Source organism: Lepisosteus platostomus, chromosome 8 (assembly GCF_059453375.1).
Source record: "Lepisosteus platostomus isolate fLepPlt1 chromosome 8, fLepPlt1.hap1, whole genome shotgun sequence".
Lineage (NCBI taxonomy): Eukaryota > Metazoa > Chordata > Actinopteri > Semionotiformes > Lepisosteidae > Lepisosteus > Lepisosteus platostomus.
Genome location: NC_142618.1, coordinates 57256358 through 57276508, shown reverse-complemented (window position 1 = coordinate 57276508; position 20151 = coordinate 57256358). Strand labels below are relative to the sequence as shown.

Sequence of the window (20151 nt, the reverse complement as noted above, 5' to 3'; positions counted from 1 at the left end):
TCAAATAATGTGAAAACTTGAAAATGCTGCAATAAAATGGACAAAAGCAAAGCTATATTACATGAATTCTTTTGTCATATCCAGAAAATGGGACAGTGGTAAAGCACAAAAATATAACATAGGTGGAAGGCAGAGGAATAGATAAGCTGTGGCTGAATAAGTAGCTCAAGTGCTTGAATATCAAACCCAAAAGTTCTGTAATATCGAAACTTTAGACTATTGTCAAATAGTCTCACTGACTCATGATTCACAACGTGACTGGACAGTTTGTTTCATACACCCACAAACGTTTGTGCAGACAGGTGTCTACTGATCTTAATACAAAATCTAAGTAAATTTACATAATGATCTATTCCTGACACCTGTTGTAGAGAAACAGTTTGGAGTTGGATCCTCAGTATTTTTTTAGAATCCTAAATATAATCAAAATAGACTTTTTCTGCCTATATTATTAAATACTTTTAAATTTGTACATTTAAATGTTTTTTTTTCAGGTCTTTCAAATATTATTTTATTCTTGTATTTATTATACTATGTGGACTAGTACTGAAGCACCTTGGTATGATACATCAGTATGTCTAAGTGTTGCCCTAATTCTTGCTTTTGCTTTTTTTTCTATTTATGTTTAATTGAGTCAGCAAATGCATGTAGGTCTGCACATTATAACTGCACCACCGTGTGATTTTAAAACTTACTTTTATAGTTATCATTTCACACAATACAACACAAGTCCTTTATTGATCTTTCATAGTAATAAAGCATTTTGGTGCTGCCAAAAGGATTTTGTATGTCTTTATTTCATCGGAGGCCTGTGTTGAAAGATGTAGCCTATGCTTCAAAACAGAACCAATAATTTATTTTCTCTGCAGTTCCTTCTGTCTCATTTGTGAAAAAACAATGAAGCCTTTTCTGATTGTCTCGTGTCTGGCCGCCATTTTTGGTCTTGCTTGGTTCTGTCACTGTTTCCATGCCTACCGATGTGTGAGGCCTACATACCATATGCAACCTAAGGTAAATAAACCTAAGGAAAAATTGAGAGCTGATTTTCCTCTCATTCACTTCACTTGTAATAACTCTCATTTCTGTAAATTAATGAAGGAATTTTATTCCCAGTTGATCACCTCTGCTTCTGGTACACAGTTCCATATTTCAGCGGTCTGTTTCAATATGCCTATGCAAAAATAATGCACTCCGAAAGCACAGGACATATGACTGTTTGCATTTTTTACTCAAGTTATGTGACAACATATGTTTCATGTTTTAAATTCTTTTCTATTTAGGTTTGTCTCCTAGAGACCTGATACTTCAATTTCGACACAAGGTAATATTGCTTTTTAATTAATATTTATGCCACTTTAGTGAGTAGTGTTAAAAGGGAGCCAATATAAACAAGGCTTTTATATGGAGGAAGTCCAACTGTTAAGAAGATTATGCTGTGATTCATTGAGTCATTACGTGGATCATATTTATCAAAATGAGAACATCTTATCATTTGTAGAAATAAAATTTAGAATTTTAAACAAGTTTGTAAAGTTAAGGATTTTAGTTTTATTATTCTTAATTCTAAAGTGCACTGCTCAACTCCAGAACATCCTCAGTTAAACAACACATTTTGTATATAATATGCCTGGTGTATGTCCCCCTGTTTCCAAATTTATTCCAAATTTGTTAATAAAACAAAGCTGTATAGAAAATGTTACATGTACAGTATGTGCTATAAGTGGTGTAATGATTGCTGTAATGCTCATACTATGTAATATGTGATTGATGGACCCTTTTGCATCTCCAAGAAACTTGGAGATTGCTATGTAATTATCAATACTTGATATTCAAATGAAAAATAACTTAGTTTGAAACAGAAAACCATAAACATCCAAGAAAGTCTGGAGGCTGTTTCTGTTCTTTCTTTGTGGATTTTCCATTTTTCTTATTAAACCATGACATTTGGGGATTCCCCTAGTTATGTTTATGAATGACTGGAAAAGTATTATATTTTCTGTCATTACTGTTAAACTGTTGCAGAGAGGTCATTTCCATTAAGACTCCTAAAAGTGGCAACACAGATTTCAGCCCAGTCCGCAAGCTTCATTAAATAGCATGCAGTATTGATTAACTATTTTGTAATAAAATGTTGAACTAGCTCTTCATTAGAGGTTGCTTTCATTGGTGCACTTTGCATTTACACTTAACACCTGTATGTTGTTATACTGTACTACGTTGACCTTTTTGTTATAGGAAGTGGCTGGCCAATTTATTTGATTGACTTACATGGCCAAGCGAATTTCGGGCAAGACGCTGTCTCAGTCTATGTCATCGCAAAATGGCGACCTGCTCCGTTTAAAGTTTTGTCCACACACTGTCCTTCATTCCACCCTGCTTGAATTTTATCTGGCCTGTTTGCTGTGGCGTCACTGTGCATTTCTGGGAATAAATTCCGATAAATCCTGTTGGACTTTGCTGTTGAAGTGTTCATTATTTGATAGGTCATGTGCTAACTTGTAAATTGAAAAAAAATGCTGGAGTGTGTGGCTTATGTGTGGGATGCAGTTCTTTAGGACTGCTACATCCATGTATCGTTGTTGAAAGGGCATTCTAGGCATTCCAAATATTTTTTTGCGGGTGATAAAAAGGCTTTAAAATGTTAAGATTTATTAATGTTGACTTTTAATTAATAGTTGCTAACCACATTTTCACCTTTTACAGGTCTTAATTCTTTTTAAGTTGATTCTGTTGGAGAAAAAGGTAAGGAAAATATGCATTGCCTTTGTTCATAAACACCAATGTGCAATATGCATTGTTTTTATATACAGTATACAAGTATGAAACAGTAAACAATGTATAGTAAAGCACGTAATAATATTAGCATGATTTGAAATGTATTGGAAATGATTAAATGTATTAATTTTCGTATGCAAATGTAATCAACTTAACTGTCCTGTATGGTTATATTTTAGGTTCTGTTTTATGTGTCACCGGTCAAAAGATTAGTTGGAGCCCTGATGACTGTCTTATCTCTATTTCCTGGTAAGAAACAGAAGAGTAAAAAGTGCCAGAGTCACAATGCCACAGCCTAAAATTGGAATCATTTAATACATAAAACCCTGCCCAATATGTGATACATTTATGCAATTTTGGTTTATGTCACTGCTGTGTTTGTCTTCCCAGAAGAAAAACTTAAACATATCGCACTTAATTTAAAAAAAAAAGCAAGCTTCACAATTCTAAGAACATAGTGGGTTTCAGATGCTCTGCTCCAGGCGTTAATATACAATGTGCTTAGTTCCTGAGCATGATCAGTACAATTTTAAGTGGCTTCCAAACTGCTTATTATAATGTTTCAAATTGACGTTCCAAGCACTGCTTTACCTGCTCTGACTTAAGTCGGTTTCTGGTTCACTGAGCAATGTTTAAGCAAAGTCTTTTTCAGAACTTTGTGGGCACCATTTACTTCCTCGTCTGTAAAAAGGAATGTTTTGGACCGGCAGCTATACGTTTGTTTCAGTGAGTTCTGATGCATCCAAAGAAATGTGAAAAACACAAATGTCTCTCTTCTCCTTTATGTTGCGTTACGGGATGACGGTCAGCAAGCGTATGAGAAAGACCTTGTGTTTCACAGGCATGATTGAACATGGGCTTGCAGACTCTTCACACTACAGACCGAAAAGGAGCGTATCCGAAGACGTCGGCCTCTTCGAAGGCGTTGCCGGCTCCGAGGAATACGTTTCCGTCTCCATTTCGGACGCTTTCGGCAGCGCCGGTGCCGAGAGCCGCGGAGAGCGGCGGGAGACCGCGGAGGAGCACCCGAGGGAGGCTGGCCGGACGGGGCAGCCCGCCCCACAGCCACGGGGACAGGAGGAGACACCGCAGCCTCCCGACGGAGACAACCACCGCCTGAAACCTCCGTCTCGCACTTCTCCGGAGTCCTCAGAGAGCGACTGGGAAACCCTGGACACCAGTGTTCTCGAGGAAGGTGCCGCCAAGGAGGAAGAGGACAGGGAAACTGCCGAGCTCCTGGAAACCTTTGACCCCGAGCTGCCAGGCCTCCCGATCACTGTCCAACCGCAGTCCAACACGGGGCAGACCGTCCTCATCCCGGGCTTGGTCTCGGGGCTGGAGGAGGACCAGTATGGACTGCCCTTGGCCATCTTCACTAAGGTATTTTTAATCCCACTAAAATGACACTGAAATTAATTTGTCGTTGACTTTTGTCACTTCAGTGATTTTTTTTTTTTGTATCTTCACAGATATTGATCGCAGTGCCTTAGAGTGTCATGTAAAGGTTTAGCTTCAGCTACACACTGACAAACTATTTACCCTCCTTTACAGGCTACAAAACTCTTAACCTGTACCTCTGTACTGTACATATGCCATTTTACAATGTAATACAAAAGAAAAAAATGACTATTTTTTCCAAAATCTTTAAAGACACATGTTGTTTCATTCCTTTAACAGAGCCCTGTACATTGGAATTTATGATCAGTGTCAGATTAGGAGAAGGACTGCTGCATTTTGGCAAGACAGAAAGTCTGTAGAAGTTGTGTAAGACGTTGCGGAATCATTCTTTGTCTTTCAGCTGTAAATTGTTCCTTTGCCAAAAACCAAAACAACAACTCCGTGCCCATTTCAAGGTGAAAAGTTCCACTACATGTTTTACAGTATATAACAGCCGTGTACGCAGTGCTTAAAAAAACAAATACAACAAACATGCCTATCAGCTTTTTACGGCCTGATGCAAACACAAACACCACAGAAGGTGGACTATCTATTACCCCTTATCCTTCCAGACAGTGAGATCAGCCCTTAACGTTTTTGCCAGTGTGGAGCTGCAATCGCGGACCTTGTTCTTCCAGTGAAGTCGGCTGTTAAATAACTTTTTAAGCCTTCTCTGATGAGTGCAGCCGAATGGTTTAATGTTGAAAGGCAGGTAACCTACAGTAGGTGTATTCCTACAAGCAGAAAAGTTTGGTAGAACGGGGAGGATATTGTACGTTACTGTAAGTGTTCCATGCGCTTGTACTGCCAGCCTGCCCCATCAGGCTGATTGGTTAATTGATGCCTCTGAAATGTCGCTGTGCCAGTCTGTGTGTTTCTTGTGATGAACTGACATCTCCTGCAAAGGGTGTAGTATCCCCTTGCATATGTATATATATATTCACAGGATGGCTTCCAGTTTACCAGAAAGGAGCAGCTGTACATGATGTGTGGATGGAGGCTTTGCTCCTGAGGCCCTTGTTTCTTTCCTGACCCCGTCCTCTCGCAATAATTCCTTTCTCTTCTGTTGCCAGGGGTACCTCTGCTTGCCCTACATGGCTCTACAGCAGCACCACTTGCTCTCTGACGTGGCTGTGCGTGGATTTGTCACGGGCGCAACAAACATCCTGTTCCGACAGCAGAGGCACCTGAGCGATGCCATTGTTGATGTAAGTGTGCCCAACCTTTTCTTGTATGAATGACCAACTCTTTACGTGTGTTTTCCGAAGTCCCATATCCTCCACGCTTTGGTCAGCTCCTCTGGACGTCGGGGCCGGGGAAAGGGGGAAGAAGCGATGTGCTTGATAACGGACCATATTGTAATGACGTTTGCTCCCAAAAGACAGATGAGCAGCATGCTTGTGGTTCCAGGTTGAAGAAGCCCGGATCCAGATCCAGGATCCGGAGTTGAGGAAGCTGCTGAGCCTCACCACGGCTGATCTGCGCTTTGCGGACTACCTGGTGAAACACGTCACGGACAACCGGGAAGACGTGTTCCTCGATGGCACTGGGTGGGAGGGGGGCGACGAGTGGATCAGGGCTCAGTTCTCCCTCTACCTCCACTCACTTCTCTCTACCACTTTACAGCAAGGTAGGCCATTGATGCGTTGCCTAGATACATGAGTTTTGACGTAGTTGGTTATTAAAAATGCTAAGGCACTTTGGTTGCCCAGGATAAGGTCCACTCTGGGATTGTGTGATCAGGCCTGACTAAATGCCCCCCTTCATTTACCTGGTAGAGCAATTTCTCACTTCTTCGCCTGCTCTGTAATGGGAGTACCAAGTGAAATACAGGGAGTTAATGTTATTACTGATCCCATTTTTATCAACATGTTAATTTCTATTATCCAGGAAAGTTAAGGGTGCAGAAACTGTAAAAGAATAAAATCTGTACATTTAAATTCGGTGAAGCAGATGGTGTGAAGTGCTCTGCTCTTGCTCTTGTGGTATGGTTTTGCTCATTTGATTGAGCAGTCTGTCTAAATGACACTGGCTGCTTGGGAAAGACCCACGTGCTAAAATGAACGCCAGGTTTGATTTTAACCTCAACTAACATGGACTTGTTTAATTATCAGCACAGAGAAGGCCCAGGAACCCTGAGATCTGCTTTCCTTATTTCTGTAGATAACGAAAAGATGCTGGCAGACTTTGGCACTCCCTTCATTGCAGCCTGGAAAATCTCGCACAATTACCGAGTGTGGCACAGCAACAAGCACCCTGCGATGTCCGAGGTCACCCCTGGGTGAGTGTGTCTGAAAGAAAGAGCTCAGGCCAGGCCTGTGTCACACTGAATTATCGCCTTGTCTTCTCTGTGGACTTTCAGATCATTAAGAATTAATACCTCCAGTTTGTTTGAAAGAATACGGTAGCTAGTTCCTAGTTAAAATTTTAAATCTGTAATTTAAAAAAATTAAACAATTTAAGATTATTTATACAAAGTAAACCACTGTTAATGAGACTGTACAGTACCTTCATGCTTGCTCTGTTGGATCACTAGAACAAATATTTTCAAGTTGTATACCTGAGGGAAATTATGTACTGGTTAAAGTACTTTTGATTCCATGCAGGGGGAAACCATTTCAGATCCATTGTGACGTTTCAAACATTTCATTGATACCTGATCAGGTTTAAGGTTGCAGTAGCAAAAGGATGGAATGCTTCCCTAATAGAGAATAATCTGTTTTTCTCTGTATATGCATTTACATCCTGCAGACATTTTTAGGTTTGTCAGTTTCGAGTAGTTTGTGTATTTTCTGCATATACAGTCTTGATTTGGAAAAACTGAACATTTTTCAGGGGGGTTGAATACTTCTGTATATCACTGCCTGTGTTTCTGTGTATATGTGTAATTAATGCCTGGAATAATAATTAGACCAAAGCTAATGGAAAATGAAATTTAGATGAAAATATAGTCATGGTCTTGACATTTTATGTCCTTAGAAAACTACAATCCCAAATCGAAAAACTGAAATTGCCTAGTTTTGGACAGCGTATAAATTTACATGATTTCCTTAAGAATTAAATTAAAAGTGTGGCTTCGTTCTTACATGGGTTTTGCAACTCCATTCCCCATTGGGTTTTGGTAGATGTATGTATATCCATCTCTGTAATGCAAGGAAAAATAAATCTCTTAAGAGCACCATATAATCTGCCATTAAACAAGTATATTGGAAAAGTAAACTCATTAATGTGGTGTTGAGGCCTTATTGCTTCACTACATGCAGTAATCCAATTCTGCAATTTCCTTCTCATGACTTGATTGCAGGTTTTCCCCAGTAACTCTTTTCAGATAAGCTTCCTGACTTGCGAGCCTAAGGAGAGATTGCTCATAATACTGACATGTTACACATCTTGGCACTAGGCCACCAATATAATTTGACGATCACACGGAAACAGGGTGACTTTATCTTAATTACAGTGACGTTCACGAAAGCCCGATATATCCTTCAGTCGTGTTCTAGTATTACATTCTGGTCGAAAGCCTGGTTTAGGTGCTAAATTCATGGACACGCTGGGAGATGTGTATAGTCGCTCAGTTAGTTGCTTATTTCTGCATTGAAAGGTAGAGGCACTTCACAACGTGGTTGTTCTTTATTTTCTGAAAGTTAGCAAGTTCAAAAGTGTGAATGTTCAAATCTGGCAAAAGTGTTTTTGGGCATGAAGGACACTTTTTTTTCCCACAAAAACCTGGACTCTGAACTCCAGCTCGATTTATTTGCAGAGTAAAGGAGAATATATTGGACAGTAAGGTAAAAAAAGGTTTGAGAGTCATCCTTTAACTTTGTAAAATTAAAAATTAGCATCTGAATGTGAAGCCATGATGTTTAGCCTTTGGTTTGGTAATATTGTTTTCGATGCATGTTGTGAAAACAAATGCAGTGACGCTGAAATAATATCTATTTACTTTATTTTAGCCATCCATTCCAAGGACAATACAGTGTTGCAGATGTAAAACTGAGATTCTCACAGTGAGTACATTTTGTCTATTTTTCATTTAGATAATAATAAAAAAAGGTATTTGAATTTCTTAGTTAGCAAACGTTTGTGTGTTTATGGGCTATGTTTATCCATTTCTATAACTATTTTTAAAGCTTTTGGTTTTCTGGGGGAAAAAATCTGCATACTTTGGGGAGTTTATCAGTTCTGTAGAGAGCAGCTACACAAACCAGCTTTTATGAAGTTCTCTAGCACTCTTGCTGAGAACACGAATGAGGTGTCAAGTCAGCATCTGGCTCTCTCAACATTTGACCAGGAATGACAGCCTCAAGAAAGCTGTCTTTCTTACAGCTACTGGCATCTAGTGGTTGAAGTCGGAATTGCCCGTTTAGCTTTGAGTTTTGTACTGAACTTCACATTCTCTTTCTTTTCTTGTTGTGCTGGTCTGGAAATACCCCTGCAACTTTTGTTTTTTGTTCAAACTAAGCTCTTAATAAATTATGCGGATTGATCTTTATTTGAGTATTTGCCCTCTTTAAGACGTTTGAGGCTTATATGAACTTGGAGACAATTTTTTGGATGATGCACCAGTCTCCATGTAAGTAATTGCACCTCTGCTAAACTCTGTAAGAGTTTGTCCATCTTCACAAACCGGGTAGCTTAGCTCAGTGCAAATGTGAGCATGGCGAACTTGTCAACCTTGAAGTCTTTACGTGTCACCACGCAATTAGTTTAGTCTTAAGCCCAAAAAACTAAACCATTATTATTTGCTCTATTTGTCCTTTAGGCTGTATTGTTTTTATCTGAAATGTTTAGTACTGTGCATATAGAAAGAGAGAATCGCGATGCATCTCAGAATCGATTTTTTTCCCCCACCCCCAAGGTTGACACCTTTTTATAAGATTTTTATTCGGAGCATTCTAAGGTTTTGTATTTGGAGATGGGGAGGAGCTTTGTTCTTACAGAACAAAAATAAGTTTAACACGGGGATCAGAACTGGTGGCAAGATTATCAGCGCATCCTTGAACTAAATAATACGTCTACAGGAGCAACGTATTATTAATCTTGCCCATTAAAACTTGGAGGACCCCTGTCATCCACTCTTAAGAATATACTTTCCTACCCCCTGTGAGGATGTACAAGATCCCCTGTATAAAGACAAAGCACATTTACTTCCTTTATACCTAAAAACATTCAATCATTGAACAATGAAAAAATGTTTTCAGTTTGGGATCTAATTATTTTTGTTCTTTTTGGACCTTTATAAGCTAATTATCTGTTTTTTAACCTACTAGTAGTGGAAGAGTCTCGATTGAGCAATATTGTCAATGGTAGTTTTTGTTTCATATTATGGCATTTTTTTCTTATTTTGTATTATTGTCGTATATGTTATATGGTTATAAGCTTTTGGTGTGCAAGACAGTTTCCCTTAGGGGGGCAATGAAAGGTAATTCTTCCACAACAGAATCGTTTTACCTCAACACAGAGAAATAGAGAAAATTATGATTTGAAATTCCAGCAGTTATTGACAAAGCCAGGTTGTTGAAGGTGATACCCTGGTCATTTTTAAGATCGTCAAGGCATTGTCTAATAACATAATGACAAGGCACGTCTTCACGCTGGTTGACTTGGTGATACAAAGCAGTGAGACATGTATTGTTCTTTCCACTACACCCTGGTGTATGCAGAAAAATTAATCCCTAACCTCCAGGCTTCTTTTTGCAAATATTACATCAGGGATCTGTAATTTTGTTCTTTACCATTAGTTTTAAACTTTAAACTAAGTAAAATAAAATCGCACAACTAAGATATAATATGATCGGTGCGTTTAGGGTAAGTAAGCTCTCCTGCCACCTAAAAACCTTTGTTACACAATGCTTCCTTATGGTAATACAGCAGTCACCTAGTTTGTTTTTTATTGCCTATCCCTTTCATAATAGGAGGGTTTCATCCTTAAACTTAAATGTGACTTGCAAGAATAAGGTTTCATTCTAAGAAGTGTGAAGGAACACAATATGGCCTGTGTTGAATTGCAAGTTCACAAACTAGCTTCTAAAATTACAGCGTGTCTTCTCCCCTTCTGTGCCTTAAGCTATACTTAACTATGAGCTTTGTGGTGAGAAACGAATTCTTACCTTCCTTTTCCTACATTTTTAAGAAAAACCTTCAAATTACTCTCTTGCTGTAAAGTAATAAATGCATGCATGGGTGTTGTATTCATAGTTGTATAATTGTTTTTTTTCCTCAGGTTGCATAATTGGTCAATTTTAATTAGATAATAGTCACATAACATCTATTATCAATAATAAAGATGTCTCTCAGTAAATTGTAATTAAAGGGCAAGAAAGCCTGAATGTTGAAATGCATGAAGATGTGGTAGCCTAACTGTTAAATTTTAATCTGAACTGGCTAATTATAAGAAAGTCACTCATGATTATAATTTTGAGCTGCCAGTTTTGTGCTAAAATGGCAGCGCATGATCAGTACTGAAAATATATGATAGAAGAATAATTGAGTGGAGAGGGAGACTGCAAAGATACTCATTACATACTCTCACGGGAAGTGACATTACTGCCACTCTCAGGTCCATTTCCCTGGTTTTTATTAATAAAGACATCAGAATAGTCAGGCTTTCTGCAGTGTCTTCTGCCATGATTAAACTGAGTGGCTTCTTCTGTTTTTCAGTGCAGTACAATGTAAAACATTTTTTCGTATTAATTAAGTCTGAAGCATGCACATGTAGTTTGCAGAAAAATACCATTGATGTTGCACGTTAATCTTGAGAGGGTGGTAAATTTGGGAGAGATAAGGGAAGAGCTTACCATCCCACTAACAGCCCTGTGTTGTGGCTTTACTGCATTCTAGAGATGTTCATTGCTTTTTCAGAATGTCATGAGATGTATTTCCTTATTTGATTCAAGTTAGAGTTTTTACTGGTGCCTTTTCACCAGTGAAAAATTGAACAGAGCTCCTAGCAATTGATCTGCAAATTTGTAGTTAAACGGTCCTGTTCTTGGACTGTCCTGTTCTGTAGTACTTGAAGACGAACAGTATCTGTGGCATGTAAGGAAAGCTTGTAGAAAAAGCAAGAAATACTCTTAATAATATGCATGGAAATGGAAAGGAGTATGTATAATGCTTTTACTGAGCATGTTTTTAACCTTTGATGAAGTCAGCACACCTCCCTTCCCGGTTTCTTCATTCACTGGAAAAATGGTTAAACTGGGGAAAAGTAGGGAGAAAAATCTGTATAAACAGAAAAGCTAATTCTGCATTTAAAGATAGTCAAGATACAAACTGGATCTTTGTTGGAAGTTATACAGTATAGGCACCATATATAGTATATGCACTTTGGAAGAGATTCAGCAAACTGGAACGTAAATCACATGTGGCATGCAGTGCCACAGCCTTCATACTAATGAGCAGCTTCACACTGTGTAAATCAGAACTGACCACAGTGTTCTCGATCGCTGGCTGTATTAGTGTCAAAACACTACCATAAAATGTCATCTGACTGGAAGAAAATATATTCAAACATATGTAGAGTTGAAGTCACTAAATCTTCCTCTCCTTCAAAACACACCTTGTTGTGTTTGCACTATTTTTCAAAAACCACTCCACTGTGCGTTTAGTTTTTTTTACAGGTTTTACCGCCTTAATGAAATTTTACAATTCAATGTACTTACCTTGTGCAGCCTATCAAATGATGTGCGGGCAAGTTGTGTTACAACATCTGCAGATTACAGAGCATAAAAAGTTAAAAATGAGAGAAGGGTATTCAGCCCATCGAGCCCATTTGGTAGTAAATTGATCCAAAGATCTCATCTAGCCATTTCTTGACAGAAGCCAGGGTGCTGGCTTCATCAACATGGAACAGCTTGTTCCACACTCTCACCACCCTTTGAGTAAACAAGTACCACCTGTTCTTGGCTTTAAATGCCCTTCCACATTTGCTTTGTTACAAAAGCAGATTATACTCTCATCCATATGGAATGATCTTTCTCTTAAAAGGTGGATTATTAGCTTAAAATATTGTTTTCATAATTGAGTTTTGGATTTCTCTACATGTTCACCTGTTAATTAAAAACAGTGTGGGCCTTTAAATTCAGAAGATCATTTTTTTATTTAAAAAGTGTTAATGTCTTATTTCGGATTTCCTGAATGTTATACTCAATCAAAACATAGCTGTGCATTGGGGCTCCCAAGTACGGTGACTTAAACCACTAAAGGCTCTTGCTTGGAGTGCAAGTTGGGCCCTATTGCCCAGATGCCCTGTGTTCCGCAAGCAGGATGTCCACAGGCTTGCAATGATGCCAGTGAAAGAGATTCGGTAGCTCTGAAGCTCATAATGTCTCAAAGTGCCAGTCCAGGTGAGCGTATTCGAGTAGCATGCCCAGGTATCGTGTTCTGTGCTTCCTCAAGGGAGTAGATGTTGGCCAGGTGTATGCACTGCTGATTTATTTGATAATCCTTTTTGTCCTTTCGTTTTCCTGCGCTGTTAATGGCAGTTGTACGCAAACGTCAAATCTGGTTTTCATCACGGGCTTCTTAAAGTTAAGGAAACACAACTACACGGAGGTGACATATTCCTTCATACATGGTTCCATGCTGTAAGTGAAGACCAATCCAGATCAGGAAAAAGTAACGCTTGATTGTCAGTCAACAAGCGGTGATTTCACACTAGGGTTTCTCTCTTTCAGTTGCAAGCAGATGAAAGATTTATTTGTGTCCAGCCCGAAGCCTGTTTGACACGTCACTTTAAATAGAAGTGTGCAAAGAAGGCTTAAAACTCGGTGTGAACTAAGGCTGGGGGATCTGTTGTACTAACAGCAGATGTTTTCGATTCTGCCACTGTTTCACTTGTCCCGTCACTCCGGAGGTTTTTTGTTCCGTTTTGTAACACAAATAAGGGATTTCATTCCACAACATCAACATAATCAGCATCTCCTACTGCAAGCTGATTGAAAGTGAAAGCTTGACCTGTTTGTGAGTTGCCCTCTGCTAATTGTTTCCTTTAGGGATGAAATACGTGATCAAGTCCTTACCTAAGGTAGTACATTTGTCTGCAGTAGACTTCAACACACAGCTAATACTGTGTGTATTAGGACTTTACATTACGTCTGTTGAGGTGTAGATTCACTATTCAACTGGGGTAAAACACTTGATTTTTTTTTAATTTGCATTTTCAAGAATGATTGATGCATAATACTATAAAAAAAACTTATCAAACAGTTGATTCTTGTTTAGAAACATCCTTTTGCTGTAGAATTCTTTGATTTGGAGAAAATGCTTTTTCCTAGCAATGTACAGAGGAGCCTTTGTTTTTCCTTAGTGTATGTGGTTAGAAAAATGTGTATATTTACCATTAAGACAAATAGGTGAATTCAGAAACAACAACATTGTACTAGTTAGATTTCCACAATATGAATGTTTGCTAGACAAGAGCCTAAAAGTGCATTTATTCCATACAACCAAACTGATCTCGGTGTCTGCTATAGTTACAGCAGGACTGTGTACACTAAACCATTTGTTGTGGTTCAGGTTAATGCACTGACATTTTGTTCTTCAAAGACTTCTAAAGGCCATTAGACTGTTTTTCAGCAGCTAATTAGTAGAAGAGAAACTTGGAACATAATATGTAATATGTGGGTAAGGAGGGAAAAAAAGGAATCTGAGTGAGCCCTCCTTATGACATAAGTAAGTCTTTCATCATGTCTGTTGCTGAACATTTTGGCATTAAGCATAGCTTGAAAGAGTTCACAGGCCTCATGTGACGTAGTAAGTTTCACGAGTTTCGTAATCTCAGGAAGCATGCAATCAAATGTCCGTAGGGTTGCAGAAAGTCACATGTTGTATGTGCATCGACTTTTAACTTATTGTTTGCTTTCCGGACTTTGGAGACCGGGATCACCTGGGTCTGGACTAACATGAGCCGTGAAGGTCTGAGAATAATTAAGTTTAATTTGATAGATTTTCCTAAAAAAAGAGAGAGAGAGAGAGAGGCAGCTGTCATGATATACTTTTTTGTTTTCCAGCTCTGTGCAGAATAGCGAGCGTGGCAAGAAGATTGGCAATGCTGTGATAACCACGAGCCGGAGTGTTGTGCAGACGGGGAAGGCAGTAGGTAAGCCAGCGCCTCGAAACAATGAAGGGCTCTGTGGTGAAACTAAGATGTCAAAATGCAGAGATGTTGAGTTGAAGGAGGCTGTCCTTTGTTTGCAGTTGCCTTTTCTCATACTGCCTTGCTGTGCTGCCCGATGTCATTTCTGCTTTATAGCGTGTGTGTGTGTGTGTGTGTGTGTGTGTGTGTAAAAGTGGAAATAGGTTCTGAAAAGAATTTCCACTTCTTTTAGAAAAAGAAGTTCCTGTTTCCAATTTCCATGTGCCAGGAAAGCAAGTGTTGCACGCAGGATAAAAGCTGGTTTGCACTAGTACCCCTGGTGCTGTTACATTATTGTACAGTGCGAGCCCACTTCATGTCCCCTTTGCCAGATCTTAGGTGCCTCCTTTAAGGACTGTTTTTCAGCCTTGTGACGCACCCATATGCTTCGTGTGTGCCACCCATTGACAATAAGCTTTTTACTGCCCTTCTTGACAAACAGAAATCTACTGTGAGAAATCCCGCCCGGAGCTCAAGAAACAGCAGATTCTGACTTGACATGTTGCCTCACTGCGCTTTCACTGTGCTTTGACGCTGGCGTACCACCACAAACCTTTTTAGGCGTACAGGAGGCGGGCACCTGCTGGTGCCAGGAGGCTGCTGGTGCTGGCCAGGTTTATTCACATCAGGGGGCTTTGGGGGAGGAGATGCGACCATGCGTGCTGGTGAAGCAGTGCAGCGGGGTGCGCGAAAAGTGTAAAAAAAAAAAAACGTCTAAAAATCATTCTTCCGCTGTTGCCGTTGCAGGCCAGTCAGTCGGGGGGGCCCTCACCAACGCGAGGTCCGCAATGTCGTCCTGGTTTTCCACCCTTGCTCAGCCGGCCGTGGTGACGGCAGCCGCGGTCCCTGAGCAGCAGGCGGGCAAGCAGTGACGCCGAGCCGGGAACGCGGAGGCGCACCGAGATAACGGGTGTGTGCCCGTCCTTGAACAGTACATTCCACATCAGTTTTACTCCCAGGGGCAGGACCGGTGACATGAAGGATTGTGGGATCAGAATACCGTGCGCGATAAATGCACCAAGTGGGCGTGGCTCTGCTCCAACCCCCACCTCCCACCCACCCCCGAGATATCCGCTGCTTTCCTAGGACTGACCGAGCATGAAGAGACGACCACAACATGATCATGCATAGTTCAGCTACCAGTTTCACCTCTAGGGTAGTGTCCTGTTTGTGGTGCATTTGCATTCATAGGAACAGATGGACGCAAGAGTCCTGGGAGGGTTATTTCGAATCCTTCAAGATGATAAATCTTCTCTTAAAGTAGGGAGAACTGTAAAAATGTCAAACGTTGAATCAACAAAAGCGTTGGGGGGGGAAAAATCACAAGCCCTTGAAAGTTTTTTTTTTTTATGCTGCGTTCCAGCATCACTCACTGTGCTGAGCACATAGAATTTGGTAATTAAAAGCTGCTGCTTTCCCAAACTACACTACAGTTTTGTAGGCAGACCTTCAGAATTCCCGCATGTTTTAACAGGCGAACTGATTTACAGTATAAGGCCAGGGTGTACTTTTTTTTGCATATACATGTGTTTTGCTCCATTGCAACAAGTATACAGTATGAAATTTTAATGAGTTTAAGGAATGACTTAGTCAATTAAAATATTTATTTTTGAGTACTTTGGACAGTGTTTGCAAAAGCAGTACTGAGATGAAACAATACTGGCCATGAAAAGAAAAATCATTATGATGTTGTTGACAACAGCAGGAAATTCACACTGACATTTTATTGAACATACATGAAATGGGTAAATTCGTGTCCCCATCCACTTTTATAGACCAAACTAGCTTGTACCTCTTCAAAGCTCTCCCATACTTGGATACCACTGTTGTCCCAGCTCACCCCACAAGTCTTCTTTGGGGCTGAAGTCTGGCGGGCAGGACATCCCCAACACAGCCGTCACTTTCTCACCTCGTCGCAAAGCTGACTCCCACACGAGCAGCATGAGGCCTGGCCTTGTCCCGGCTGGAGTACGGTCGTGTCAGGAAGGGCAGTAGGTGAGGCCGGAGGACTTGATCAGCGTCGCACCGTGCAGTCAGGTTGTCATCAATCACTACAGGTGGAGCTCTGTAGCGACTGGAGACTCCTGCCAAGCCCACCACACTCGGCACGCGACAAGCAGTGTATTTTGGTATCTTTCTGCGTTTTTATTTCTTGCTTTTCACCTGGCTTGACATTCAACAGGTTAAATCACCTCATCGGCTGTTCCCAGTCAACTCTCCTAAACTAAATCGGCTAGCGTACTGCTTATGCAGCATTACGTCCTACCACAGCCAGTCACGAACGATCAATTAATCAAAACAACATCAAGACACTCAGTCAGTATCCAGAATATGTCTACTTCCATTTTATCTTTAAACACACAAGCATTCACATGCATGAATAGGGTGAAAGGTGTCCTTTGATGCTCAGTGCATTACATATTTCTTGCCGGAATGCTTGGATCAGCTCAGACGCAATTAGAAAATGGGATCCAGAGCATGCAGTGCAGAATGCTCCCGCAAAACTGCCCTGTCTGAATTTTATGCGGTTTTATAAAACGAGCGGTTTTGAAAATGAATTCAATCTTTCCTTATCTTCTCATTTACAGTTTACTTTTTACAGATGATCAGTATTTAAAGATAGTTTTTAAGCATAATTTTATGGGATCCATTACTGATTTTCCTTTCTTCCGACATCGTTGGAAGACACGCAGGGTTGGTGTTGGAGAGGACCAAGCTTAGAATATATGTTGAAATGTATAATTGAATATGTTGTACAAAAATTATCTGGAGCACAGTATCAATGGAGATTCACTGGTCTTTGCTGTGTTATAATCAGGAACTATGTCACCTTAAAGACTGTAATGGAGAAAAAAGTCTTGCATGTCTTTCTTTTCACTTACATTGCACTAATCTTCAAGAAAGGCGTGGGGAAAAGGTGTACTAAGTTCAACAGGTTTATCTAACAAAGGCTTTTGTTTAGGTTTAGAGTGCAGTATGAGCTCTAAAACCTGGAATTTCAGGCTTTTTTACTAATGTACTAATGGTAGCTCTGGAGTGGTCTGAGTACTTGCAGAAATTTGCAGAGGGCAGGTTGTTTTCTGCCCAGTGCTGACTCTATAGTTGCCTAGGTGTGTGGAGCACTGAAAAAACTCATCTATCACTATGAAAAAAGTGACACCTGGATCAATAGCATGTGGTCTCAAAGAAAACTCGGTGTGTAAATTCTGTTTTCCAGGATGGGATTAAAGAGTATGTTCGTTGAGGAATATGCTAAATCGAGGCCAGTTGGAGAGACATTAAGCCAATAGTCAGTCCCAGCAAATTATTTAAATAGTTCAAATGTCTCATTACATATCGTAACTTAATCAGTAAAAGTCATTTAAGTCACAAGTGAGGACTTATCTCAGTTATATATATCCAGAGGAGGCTCATATCATGGATGTTGTTGGCCTCCTGTGACCAGGGCCTAACCACAGTTCCTCAGGTGGGAGTGCACAATTGGCCAAACATCAATAGGCTCATGTGGCTCGTCAATGGCAAGGGTATTCATGGCTGCTGGCTAAGTTATAGCGCCGCCTGCGTTTCAATCTGATGTTTTACCAGGGAGAACTGTCCTTCCTCTGAGGGCTTAGTGGCAGAATTAGGTGGTGCCCATTTTATTGGAAATAAAATAATAAAGCAGAGTAAAGACGATAGAAGATACTGCCATACCGATAAGAAAATGTCCTTTATCGTAGTGATATTAACTTACTAGTAAAAGTGAAAGTCTTGCTTATAATTAAACCCACGTATGGTAGGTAAAGTACAGTAGTGTAAGAAACAAAACCAGCTTGAGCAGTTGTGCTTTAAGAGGCTTTTTTTTTTACTGTTTTTTTTTCTTTCAAGGCATATTGCATTCCTGCACTAAAGGTCTGTTAGTCAGACATGTCACAGGATTTTATATCACTTAAGTGAGAGCAAGTGAGAACTCAAACCATGAAATAGCTTATCAATGAAGGTGAGAACAGTGTAGCAGCTTACATTTGTTTTGGAATGGGAGGCCAGTCCAAGGTGTTCAAACATATAAGGAGTCCCTGCAATGTTCTGTGCACTGCTTTGACAACACTTTGGATCAACTTTTAATTACTGCCACCTGGAACACATAATTGCACACAGAGACAAAAATATTCTTACGTATATTTGATCTGTATCCGTGTATTTTAATTATTCTTTATCACTAACAATTTGTATTTGTTATTGACTTTTTAAGGCTAACACAGCTTTCCGATTAGCACAGGCATGAGGTTTGATCTTAAATTCACTTTGTAAATGTAAAAAGATGCATAATGGTTTTCATGTCTCTTTGAAGCCTTGTGGTGACATTTCAGGGTTTTAAATTCCTGTATCTCCCAGTATGTCCTATATATAAATCATTAATGTTTGATTTTTTTTTTTATAAAATTGTATGTTTTTCTGTATTTATTTTTGTTGTTCCTGTTGTTGACATCAGATGAATTTGAAGTATCAGAAATCCATGACCGTTTTAAAAGAGTTCTAATATTGTAAATGGATGTTTTAATGTATGAATATATTATAAATGTGAAATGTCTTGACTTCACCCAAAAGAGTTCTATATGCTGACAGTTTGTTTTAAAGTCTTAAAGAAAGAAAAGCTATATATTGCATTGCACACTATATTAAATGATGAACTGTATTTGTTCAAGTGTTTTGTTTATTCTTATTCAATTAAAAAAGTTTGGAATTTTTACAGAATGCATGTACTTCTTAATTGAAAATACATGCTCATGTCCCTGTAAATAAAGAAAAGTGGATTGCCTTTCTCCCTCACCCTTTTAACAGCATCCTGACAGTCCCAGTCGAATTATGTGACCACTCTTCAAATGTAGGTCATTTAACAAAAGCCTACGTTTAGCATACCGCAACACAGAGCTGGACTGCAGGCACAGGAAAACAGGCCAACATGCTGTAGATGGGTGGGTGCGTCAGGGAATAGTTCGATTTAAGCTACAGAGGAGAAAAAAATAAATTGCCATCTAAGCACAGTGTAAACATATTTACTTAACGTAGTACGGGGGCTGTTTGGCATGCTATTTTATCGTGGTTCCAGTACTGCTGTTACAAGTAGTAGAGGCATCGAAGTGTAAAGCACTGATATGAAATCAGCTGACAGTGGTTACTTGCCCTACAGCCACTGAAGACATCAATATGACACTCTCAAGGGAAACAACTTTTAAAGAGATTTACAGTACGTGCACACCCAAGCATAAAATAAATGTGACATATTATACTGGGCTCGAAAGTGATTTCTTTGTATATTACTTTTGTACTGTGCTTAACATTTTTAGTGTATATGATGATGATGATGATATGTCATGGACTGACCCAATAAAAAAACACAACCGATCCCACAAGAAAAGGGTGGGTAGTGCTAAGAACCCATCTGCAAGAGGATATTAGAACAAAATGGGGTTTGGCTGTAGAGGCTTCTTCGGGTGTGAGGAAAACCAGGTGAATAGCCACTAGCTCATCCTGCCGAAGCGTGGGGGTGGCTGCAATCTTCTCTTCCACCTGCTTAGGACTGGAAGCTCCCCAGACTGGTACAGACCGCTGAATGAGAGTGAAGAAATATCGGGTTGGAGCCCTTGAGGCTGTGCAGCTGACCCACACTACAATCGCTCAAGGAGCAGAGCTGCCCTGTTGAGTCACTGCAGAGAAGGGCACCGATTGCAGTCGCTGTCTCCAAGAAACCACTTCCTGCCTTTGTTGCCTTTGGCTTCAGGGGAAAGGGTGCCTGGCTTCATTGCTAACAACTCTGGTTTCCT

The 20151-nt window shown here is 39.9% G+C and overlaps 1 protein-coding gene across 1 annotated transcript in view; it reads left to right on the top strand.

Annotated features, from left to right (window-relative positions):
- avl9 (AVL9 cell migration associated) overlaps positions 1-19081 on the top strand; it is a 30921-nt gene extending 11840 nt beyond the window's left edge. Inside the window, exons 7-16 of the mRNA XM_088643999.1 lie at positions 1281-1321; positions 2704-2742; positions 2955-3024; positions 3617-4155; positions 5286-5420; positions 5623-5842; positions 6376-6493; positions 8166-8219; positions 14223-14311; positions 15095-19081. Of these exons, the coding sequence (XP_088500125.1) occupies positions 1281-1321; positions 2704-2742; positions 2955-3024; positions 3617-4155; positions 5286-5420; positions 5623-5842; positions 6376-6493; positions 8166-8219; positions 14223-14311; positions 15095-15219 (1430 nt within the window). The 3' untranslated portion in view covers positions 15220-19081. The remainder of the gene's footprint in view (positions 1-1280; positions 1322-2703; positions 2743-2954; positions 3025-3616; positions 4156-5285; positions 5421-5622; positions 5843-6375; positions 6494-8165; positions 8220-14222; positions 14312-15094) is intronic.
- The last annotated feature ends 1070 nt before the right edge of the window (positions 19082-20151 follow it).